Source organism: Microtus ochrogaster, unplaced genomic scaffold (genome assembly GCF_000317375.1).
Source record: "Microtus ochrogaster isolate Prairie Vole_2 unplaced genomic scaffold, MicOch1.0 UNK77, whole genome shotgun sequence".
NCBI lineage: Eukaryota > Metazoa > Chordata > Mammalia > Rodentia > Cricetidae > Microtus > Microtus ochrogaster.
In genome coordinates this window covers 315,888-327,073 of record NW_004949175.1, presented here as the reverse complement: position 1 = coordinate 327,073, position 11,186 = coordinate 315,888, and the positions used below count along the sequence as shown (strand labels likewise).

The 11,186-nt window shown below is 42.9% G+C and overlaps 1 protein-coding gene across 5 annotated transcripts in view; it reads right to left on the bottom strand.

The window, feature by feature from the left end:
• Positions 1-11,186, bottom strand: part of Fgd4 (FYVE, RhoGEF and PH domain containing 4) — a 149,681-nt gene that overhangs the window by 19,691 nt on the left and 118,804 nt on the right. For 4 of the 5 annotated variants that reach the window (XM_026777617.1, XM_026777616.1, XM_013354883.2 and 1 more), the window contains exons 8-11: positions 6,352-6,490; positions 2,767-2,825; positions 2,332-2,478; positions 906-1,078 (exon numbers count right to left, since the gene is read on the bottom strand). In XM_026777617.1, coding sequence (XP_026633418.1) covers positions 906-1,078; positions 2,332-2,478; positions 2,767-2,825; positions 6,352-6,490 — 518 coding nt within the window. Of the gene's footprint in view, positions 1-905; positions 1,079-2,331; positions 2,479-2,766; positions 2,826-6,351; positions 6,491-11,057; positions 11,132-11,186 lie in introns of those variants that run through there. The other variant, XM_026777618.1, reaches the window with a different exon arrangement.

The window sequence follows — 11,186 nt, the reverse complement described above, 5'->3', positions numbered from 1 at the left end:
CAGAGAGAGAGAGAGAGAGAGAGAGAGAGAGAGAGAGAGAGAGAGAGTTGGTTAGGTGAGGAGACCAAAAGGATCAGCGAGAGGAAACTGTGATGAGAACATAAGGTATAAAAAATTAACTTTAAAAAATTCTTTGTCTGGAAGTTATTCCAAATTGCTTTCATTGTTGGTCCTTACTATAGGACTGCTAGTTTTTGGAGGGGATTTGTAGGAGTTGGTTGAATTTTTATAAGTCTAAAAGGTTTATTTACTTATTATTTTATGCACCGTATATGTGCCCGAGTATGTTAAGTGATGTATCATGTCTGTGCAGGGCCAGCAGAGGCCAGCTGTGAGCCATGGATGCTAGGCGCCAAATCCAGGTCCTGGGAGCCAAACTCCAGTCCTCTGGAAGGGCGCCAAGTGCTCTTAGTGCTGCCCTCAGGTCTCCTGCTTCCTTTTATTGTTTCAAATGCAGGATCCCTTTCCTATCCCACATTTCCCCTGCTGGTGTGCTGCCTCGCCTGCTGTGTCTGCTCCTGGGCTTGTCTTTGCAGCAATTTGTTATCGGGGAGAATTTCACATGGAATAATAATCATTAGGTGATGCTGTGGGAGGAGGAGGCGCGGAGTCTTCCCACAGGTATCAGGGCTACGCTGCAGGGGCACCCTGCTTTAAGTGCCTTGCCGCTCTGGAATCACCTGACTGATGCCTCCCGTATACACACCTCTGCCCTAGGCAATACAGGGATCAGAGGAAAGACATGATGCCTGTCTCAATGAACCCCGATTTCCACCTACAGCTAGTCAGATTTCCAGAGGTTTGGAGCATTCGCTGTGATAACAAATGACAAGAGCAACGAGGACCGCAGGGTCGTGTGCGACTTATTCCGAGGTTGCTGGAAGCTGCGGTGGGAAGGCTCTCACCTGGCCTGCAGCTCCAGCGTTCTTTCTTTCCCAGACACCTGGAAAGTGTGTGGGTATTCTTCATTGTGAGTCTCCACCACTTTCATCCCGTCAATGCCGACTCTGGTTCGAACTGTGAATTTGGAGCCCACTAAGCTGAATCTGGGTACACAATACAGCAACATGTTGTTGAACTGCAAAGAGACAGAATAAAAATGAATGAACAGGAAGATAATAAAATAAAAGTCTGACTAATGTAACTCTGGGCAGAAATGCCACTGATTTTTTTTTTTTTTAAGAATATCTAACTTTTCTCTCTTTCTCTCTATTGTCTCACTGTGAAACTAAGATAGGTCTTGAACTTACAATCCTGTCTAGACGCCCAAGTTCTGGGGACATAGGTGTATAGCACCACACTGAGATTTCCTTGGAATTCAATTAAATATTCATTGTAAAAAGGAAGAATAAATGACTACAGGGTGACTGAATTGTGAGACAAAATAAAATATTCTGAGGTCTGCTGGACAAAAATAGAGACTAATTTAGCATTTTTACAAGGTGGCACTTAAACCAAGGGACAAATGTAAGTAACCACTAGGCAGCAGGAGTCACACAAAATATCACATATCTGAATACTTTCTTTACGCTTCTCCCTGTTCCCAAAATCATCATTAGAACTTAATACTTGACGTGAGTTCCATTTTCATAGTATACATTCCATTGCTACTCAAACCATCAGGAAAACATGCAGCATCAACAAACGCTCCTGCCACATCACATGTTCGGGATGCAGGGCGTAGGGAAGTTGACAACTAAACTGGAAGCTTCCTTCTCATTGATTAGCTCTAGTACTGGAAGGTGCTAGGTGGGCTGCTCAGGACAGAAGTCGTCAGTGGTCTCATCTCCGTGTGGACCTTGTGAGCTACAATACCAACCTGTTAGATAAGATGCGCCTATTATACAACAGTGGCATGGCTGATACGGGGGTAACCACATGCTTTCTGATTGGACTTGGATTCTGCGAGAGGAAAATTTGTCAAAGAAGCCACGTGGTACTCAATGACTGTTGTGTTGTGAAATGGACATGCTGTGTGTGTGAATCTGCTTTATAATCATTTATGCTCATATACACAAACAAAGGCTCCTTTCAGCCCTGATCCAAGAAGCTTCTCTTTGCAGTGAATGCAGAGATTCATGCCTGCTCAAGGTGTTGAAAGTAAGTGACCATTGAGAAGTCAACTCTAAATAGACACCTGCATCCATCTCCTACTTCAAGGCCCAGGGAAAACCATAAAAGATGGAGAAAAGACTATGCAAGAGCCGGTGTTGACTAGAGCAGGTGGGGTGCAATTATTCTGGAAGTAAAAGAGTGTGTCACTTCCGCAAGACAGGCACGGGGGTTTCAGTGAACTGCTGGGGTGCAACTGGCTGACACTACTGAACTTACTAAGAAGAGGTAGCGCTCCTGTGCTGACGTGTTCCGAGCTGCTAGTTTGAGGATTTGGCCTTCTTTTATGAGTTCATTTGAGGGATTTACAATGTCTTCTTCTTCTCCCAACATCTCATAAATCTCTAAGAGTTTCTTCAGGTTCTCCTGGGAAGTTAAAACAAAATACAGCAAGATCAAATATAAGAAGGTAATTTAAATTTAACTAAAATCTACATAATTTAATAGATACGGAGAGTAAGTTTTCATTTTGGTATAACATGCATCAATAAAGTGAATGCTAAGAAAAGAGGGGAATGGACTGGAGAGGTGGTAGGAATTCCTTTCTGCTGCTCACCTGTACCTGCTCATTTTGGTCTAAATCTACAATGGTCAGAGGCTATATACCAACTGCTGCCTAACCGGAAGCTTCCCATATCCTCTAAAGCCACTTACCATTTTCCTTATTGCACTATTAGAATGGCTTGCTGCTGTAGATATAATTTCAAGTGACTCTAAGTGGGAAAAAAGAAAAGTAAATAAATATTTTGTCTTTCCTGTGCTACTAGAGTAACATACAAACAGAGATCAAAAACAATAGATGTCTGTGATATGCAGTTTCCACAAGTTATCTGTCAAAATTGTATCTCCAATTGCAGGGTATTTACTTCCAAAATAGCATACGTGATGATCAGGCTCCCAGGCAATTTAATATATAACAGGCCTTAGAAATGAACTTGCATTTACAGTGTACATTACCAGGTTCGAGGCATTTGCCAGGGGTGATTTCATATAAACAGCACTCCCACACCATCTGCCTATGTGCTGTAGCTCAAAAATAGCCAATAGAAATTTCCAAGAAAAAAGCCCGAAGTTTGAATTTTATTATAGCACACAGTTAAAATTATTCTATAGTTAATCTCTAATTTCTAATTTCTGTTAATCTCTAATTTATAAATTAAACCATATCATAGGTATCTGTAGGGGAAAATATTACTCTACGTAGAGTTTGGTATTAGTAACAGTTAAAGGAGTACATGGAACATTTTGGAAAGTAGCTCCCGAGGAACCTGTCTACTAGTTGGCTAGTTCTTTCATTTCCTTTTGTCACATGACAGAAAGGAGGATGTGGTGTGACTTGACCCTAGATCATGTGACTCAAACTTCGGACACTTTTCCTACTAAACATCAACAGCTTTCTTTGGGAAAGCCTGCCGGCCTGATTTGGATGGAGAGAGTCTGAGGGCTTTGCAGCCTGAGAGTGCTGGGAGGGAAAGGAAGGCTGTGGTGTGGTGTGGAGCTCCGGGGCTGAGGGTGAAAAACTGTGGGGCAGAGACCTGTGCCACCCTCGGGAGCACCTCCCAGGCCTAAGTCCTGCAACAGCGGCTCCACTCCTTTGGGCCCACATTTTCCGTGTTCTTTGCATTGTTGAGCTGAACATACTTTTGTTGCTTCATCGTCTACTTTCAGGACTCTAAAAGCCCAACTTCTAGGATTTCCTCAGCAAAGGGAAGCCAGGAAGAGTATCTTATGTCTATAACTTAGAGCAAGAATAAATCTTTAGATTCAGAGTATTGAATATTGAAATGGTGCTGTACACAGGATTTAAGTCATGCACTTGGCATGTCCTGGTAGTCATGGCTTGGCAGTGACACACAAGGACCATCTCATTTCCCTCTGTAAGAACTATCCCTTCCTGGAGGGCTGGCCTGCATCCTGGGGATGATGGTGAAGACGGACCCATTCACAGTCCCACTGAGAATGAGCCTGGCTTGGCTCAGTGCATTTTCTGCCTCTGGAGATGGAAATCTAGAGAGCCAGATGACAACGCAGAGAGGAACAGAAAAACCACTCCTCTGGGTGCATATTCCCGACTGTTGATAAGCAATTTGAAGCCAGACTAGGAAAGCGATGGACGCCAACAGTAGCAGGAACAACATGGAGAAAATTTGCAGAAAGCCTGTGAGGCTGGCTGTTGTGTGGCTTCCCAAGAGGGAATCTTTAAGGAGATAACATGGTTACAAGTGAGAGGCCACCACCAAGCTATGTTCCCCGCTTTCCCCAGTATGTCTATGGGCCCACCAACAATGTCTTAGAGAGGGATAATGGCAGTATTTCAAAACCGGAGAGTTAACATTATTTTTGTTTTCATTTGGAAGTGGCCCCAGCCTGTGTGGCTGGTGCTATAAAAACAGCTTTCTATTCCTTTGTGGCTTTGCCGTGTGGAGTCCCACGCTTAATGGTAAGGAGGGATGAGGGAGGCAGTGTCCTTATGGCAGGGTAGGACTTGAGGAGTTTGTCTCTGCATCCCTGATGCTCTGAGCAGGTGATGTGTCCCACGTCCTGTGACCTGGTTGATTTGTAGGTTGGGCTCTGAAGACCCCCTTGTCTTTCTAAACATGACTCCTCCTAAGGCAGGGCAAGAGGACATGGTCAGAGCATCTTTACATATTCCAGGACCATGTGAGCATAGGTAGTTCTATGGATGACATACAGAATCCAGGATGGAGAAGAACAAAATGGTAGAGGCTGGGGCAACTGCCAAGAGAAATGTAGGAAGAGCTGTACCAGAAGCTCGGCCACTAACACCTAGCACTCGTGGGGTAAAATAAGGGTGAGGCAGAGTGTCCCGGAAGTGTCAGGCTGGGAATAATCACAAGTCAAACACTCATGCAAACTTCAGAAGGGGCCGAGAGAGAGACGTTACTGTGGTCACTACATCATAGGCATGGTGGGAAAACATACCAGAGATGGCCTGTGTTCTAGATGAGATTTGAGATATACCTCAGAATAACACTGGCATAGGAAAGAACACAGAGGAGAAGCACATTACACTGGTATTATCAGCACTGGCCAAATACTGAACCATGACTATTTCTTAATTGCTTTACTCATCTCTAATTTTTGAGAGGTTTAAAAAACTATACTAGAGAGGAGGTAAACATTTTGCTTATTTGTTTGGTTTAGTTAGACAGGATCTCACGATTTAGACCTAGCTAGCCTGGAACTCACAGAGATCCACCTGCCTCTGTCTGCCTAGTGCTGAGAGTTAAAGCCACTTCATATGGTGCACCATGTACATATTAGAATGTGATATGCAAATCTCTGGGCTCAATCTTTAATAACACAAAAAACTAAAACTGCATGAGAAGCTAAAGAATTAATGAAACTCATTAATTAGGCTTAAAAACTTTTCATTCTAATCTAATGAAATAATTAAAGATGACCAACACAATTGGAATAAATTTTCTGGAGGAAAATGTTTCTAGACAATAAAGCACCTCACATCCTGTGTGTCTTGGGGAGTAAGGCTAACAGTTATATATGCATAGTAAATGTCTTCTCAGCTTCCTTGGTAGATATCAGCCACACCAATGGAAGGGCAACTGTATTACTGCTCCAAACATCTCTAACTTACAGTTTTAGAGCTCACAGTTGGTGATGAACATGAATCCAGAACGGGAAGTGCTGTGGGACAATGGTCTTGTACCCTGTAAAGATTTGTCACTTGTATCGTTTTAATAAAATGCTGATTGGCCAGTAGCCAGGCATGAAGTATAAGTGGGGCAACCAAGCAGGAAGTATAGGCTGAGTGACCAGAATAGGAGAATTCTGGGAAGAGGAAAGGTTCAGTCTGCAGTCGTCACCCAGATACAGAGGAAGCAAGATGAGAATGCCTCACTGATAAAAGGTACCAAGCCACATGGCTAACACAGACAAGAATAATGGGTTTATGTACGATGTAAGAGTTAGTTAATAAGAAAGCCTGAGCTAATAGGTCAACCAGTTTATAATTAATGCAGGTGTCAGTGTGTTTCTTTGGAATTGGACGACTGCAGGACCTGGTGGGATAGTAACCTCCACCAACAGTGAAGCACAATTTGCATTTCTCTAAGCCAGGGTGATCCCAACTTAAAGCGCCTTGCTTTATTAAGGTGCTGACTGGATTTCCCGTGTGATGACATAAGATACATTTTTAGAACCAAAGGGCCATTTGGCTATGTCATTCTGCTGCTGCTGAGGGAGAATAGAAGCATTTACTTTTCGCATCATTCCAGTCTGGGGACTCAGGGGACAGCTTCTTCAGGTAGTCCTTAAGGAGCATCTCGTAGCGAGGGATGCGCTGAATAGGCTCCAGCATGTGGTGCTGCAGGGTTAAGCTTCCACAGATCTTCTGCCTCTGCAATCAGCAAGATTTTTGTTGTTAAATATTTTTATTACATTTATCCATTTGCTATATGTGCATGTGAGTATGGAGGTCAGGGACAACCTGTGGCACTCAGTTCAGTCTTTGTACCACCTGGGTCCTGGGACCAAAGTCAGGCCATCAGCCTCACTGAGCCATCTCACCAGCCCCTGTGATTAAGGTTCTTAAAGGAATAGTTAAAAATTAGGTAGGCCAATATAAAACCGCAATGTAATAAAGAACTTTCATCAGGGCAATTTTTAATTTAACATTTTTTTTTATTTTTTAAAAACAATTTTACATACCAATCAAAATTCCCCCACTCTCCCCCCCCATCTTCTCTCCACCCCATCCTATATCTACCCCTCAGAGAGGGGAAGGTCTCCTGTGGGGAATCAACAAGGTCCGTCACATCAAGTTGAGGCAGGACCAAGGCCCCCTCCCTGCATCTAGGCTGGGCAAGGTGTCCCTCTTTAGGGAATGGGCTCCAAAAGGCAAGGAGCCATATTTTCTACCAAATAAAGCTGACAGAGCTCTGGGAAGCCTTGAAAGGAAGTAGCCTGGGTCTTTCCAGGTTGGCTAGAGAGTCCCATGAGGAGAGTAGGCAGAGAACTTGAAAGTCCCAAAGGGAGAGAGATAGGCCAGAAGTAGGTGAATCTCTGTGAGTTTGAGGCCAGCCTGGTCTATAAGAGCTAGCTCCAGGACAGGCTCCAAAGCTACAGAGAAACCCTGTCTTGAAAAACCAAAAATAAATTTTACAAAACTTGTAGGTAAATGAATGGAGCTGGAAACAACCATTCTGAGTAAGGTAACCCAGACCCAGAAAGACATTGATGCACGTTTTCTCTCATTTCTGGATGTTAACTTTGAATATTTAGGTTTTTCTTATTCTTCCCCCCTTTCTCTCCCTGCCCCCCTGACTTGAAAGTGTGTAGCTCTGTGAATGTTACCAGTCTCTGTGAGCTCATATGTCAGTCCTGTTGCGTCTCAGAGACACTGTCCCCTTCATGTTACCCATTCCCTCTAGATCTTACAATTTTTCCTCCCCCTCGTCCACATAGGTCCCTGAACTCTGAGAGAGAGGTGTGATGAAGACATCCCACTTAGGACTGAGTGTTCCAAAGCCTCTCACTTTCCGCACGTTGTCCAGTTTGGGGTTCCTCTGGTGTTGGCCGAACAAGGCAATAATCTATGTCATTGGGAGTCATTTTATTGCTATGTTCCCTTAGCATAAGAGTAGTACATGATTTTCTCCTAGGCCCATGGCCTATCTAGTCCCTGGTTCTCAGCCAGCCAAGCAGTGTAAGGTGGGGTTTCCATCTCACTGACTGGGCCTTAAATCCAATCATAGAGCGGTTGGTTACTCCCACAATGTCTGTCCCACTACTGCACCGGTGTAACATGTAGTCAGGTCACGGTTATAAAATGCAGGGTTCGTGGTTGGGTTGTTGTTTACCTTTCTCCTCTGGTAGCACAGCATAACTCACAGCACCATGAACACTGGTTTGTAGGGGTGAAGGCTCTAGTTAGGCATCAGCTCAACTTCTTTGTATTCAACGAGACATGGAACTACAATAGCCTGATTGTTTAAGGTTTCCCTGGGAGCCCTTAGGCCAAGAACTAAACTATGTGTGACCCATTTCTAACACTAGAGAATGGACAGAGGGAGGTGATTTTACTCTCCTTCCCACCCTCCATTAGTATCCACCAGGATCACCCTCAGCCCTGTAACAACATGCTTCCAGCTGCCGGTCCTCCCACCTCAACTCACTGGAGACCCCAACTCTTGCCTCAGACCTAGAGTCCTAACAGCTCGTTCATCTCTGTCACTCCAGATTATTCTTTGTGTCACTGCAACCTACTTCCAGGTGGTCCTCCTCTCACTGCACTTTCAGCTTCCCAGGGACCCTGCCTCTTAGTGTGGAGCCCTCAACCCTTCAGTCTCTTCTCCTAAGCTGTCCCAACTCCTCTCTGCCACACACTGACCTGTAGAAGTGCTATCTACCAGGGAACCCACAACCACCATACTTTTCTAAGATCCAGAAAGGGGAACAGACACCAAGGAATTGAACACCCACCCAACAAAAACAAGAGCAGGTATCAACACCCAGAGTCACTGCAGTCATCTTAATCTGTGATGCCTAGATAGCAGCCTAAAACACAGTCAATAAGAGCCAGGGAATATGCCTTCACCACAGTCCTCTTCATCTGCGATGCCTAGACCCAACCTAAAATACAGTCAGTAACAGCCAGGGCAGTATGCCCTCACCAGCACAAATCAATGACTTAAAGATGCAACTCAAAAACTTGATAAGACAAGAACAAACTAAATACAAACCAAGTCCATGGTAAAAACAATAATAAAAATCAGTACAGAAATCAACAAAATAGAAACAATGAAAGGAATACAAAGAATCAACAGATATAAAAGCTCGTTCTTTGAAAAGATACAGAAAACTGACAGACCCTTCACCCGAGTAACCAAAAATGAAAAACAAAACAAAACCCAAACAAAACTTGAAGCGCCACAACTTCACAATGGCCATTCTAAATGTACTGAAGTGCCCTGAGATTTATAGACTTTTGATTTGGTTAATTTTGATGTGCAACATTTATTTTACTTATAAGTATTTTTCATAATAAGACTTACAAAATTAAATAAATGACAAATATATGTATTTATAATCCTTATATAATCTTTTATCTTAAAAATATAGGACACTGTACAAAATCATTATAGCCATATAATCTTTTATCTTAAAAATATAGGACACTGTACAAAATCATTATAGCCATATAGTATTGGGTTATAATTAAAAAGCACAGGGCTGGAGAGATGGCTCAGTGGTTAAGAGCATTGACTGCTCTTCCAAAGGTCCTGAGTTCAACTCCCAGCAACCACATGGTGGCTCACAACCATCTGTAATAATGTCTGGTGCCCTCTTCTGGCCTGCAGACACACACACAGACAGAATATTGTATATACAATATATATTTTTTTATTTTAAAAAGCACATAGAACTGTAGTTTTAGATACTGTCCTGGTTGTTTCTTTGGCCAACTTGACACAAGCTGGAGATATCTGAGAAGAGGGAATCACAACCAAGAAAACGCCCAGCAGATCTGCCTGTAGACACATTTGAAAGGCAGTTTTTCATTTACTGATGTGGGAGGGCTTGGTGGGCTCTGTGAGTGGTGCCACCCCAGGGCAGTTGGTCCTGAGGTGTATAAGAAAGCAGGCAGAGTGACGTGTAGAAGTTGGTAAATGGTTTCTCCAGGGCTTCTGCTTTAGTTCCTGCCTTCATGTTTCTCTGTTGTAGTATGAGCGGTAGGGCTGCGTCCCTGGCACCCAGCCGCCCGCACAGCTAGCTTTACCCAAAATAATGACACGGAAACTGTATTCTTTTAAACACTGCCTGGCCCATTAGTTTCAGTTTCTTATTAGCTAGCTCTTACATATTGACCTAACCCATTTCTAATAATCTGTGTAGCCCACGAGCTGGCTTACCAGGAATGATCTTAACCTGCATCTGCCTGGAGTGGGAGAATCATGGCGACTCACTGATTCAGCCTCTTTCTCCCAGCATTCTGTTCTGTCTACTCCGCCAACCTAATTTTTTGTCCTACCAGAGGCCAAGCAGTTTATTACTTAACCAATGAAACAACAGATAGAAAGATGACCCTCCTCCATCATTCCTCCTTAATTAAGGCTCCTCAATGGTGGGAAGTCACCTGAGAGCTGTAAGATGAAATAAACCCTTTCCTCCCCAAGCTGCTTATGGTCATGGTGTTTTGTCACAGCAATAGAAAGCTTCATTAAGACAAACAGAAATGACAAGAAGAGAACAGGGCTCAGAGTAGGGAAGAAAACTATACAGAAATCACATGTTTCACTAAGATTAATGTTAGGAATACTGAAGCTGGCAAGAATAAATTAAGATGCATATTATTATTCTAAGAGAAATCAATAAAAAGTTCAATTATTTAAAAATAAAAGGAAACAAAATAGTGCCATAAAATCTATTCATATAACATAAAAGGCAGAAGTCAAGAGCCATAGAATTCCAGACACAAAAATATTATGTGATGCATAGAATTCTATTTCATGAAGTCAAAGACTTCGTGATCTACAAGTTTGAATACCCAGTGAAGAATTAACAAAGATGATCATGGCATTATCAAAACTTATTATATAAGCCTGGCAAAACGGAGGCAAACCCACGGTACAGATATAAAGTAACAAAAAAATGAGGCTTAATTGTAATGTAACCATTCTCTTTTTAGATTTCAACCACTGAAAGAAAGTGAATTAGGAAACTGGGAGCTCATTTTATAAATAACTATTCATCTATTAATATCTTGAGACTCCATTTTACTAGGTAGCCAATACTGGCTTCAAACTTTCCATCCTGCTTCCCCAGCCTCCTAAGTGTGAGAATTACATGCATTAAGCCTAAATTTATTTAGACTTAAGTCTTAGTTATTGTTCTATTGCCACGAAGAGACCCCATGACCAAGGCAACTTTTATGAAAGAAAGCATTTAAATGGGGACTTGCTTACAGTTTCAGAGGCTTAGTCCATTATCATCATGACAAGGAGCATGGCAGCAGGTGTGGCAGGTATGGCAGGAGTAGTTGAGAGCTACACCCTGATCTGCAGGCAGAGAGAGAGACACTGGGCTTGGCATGG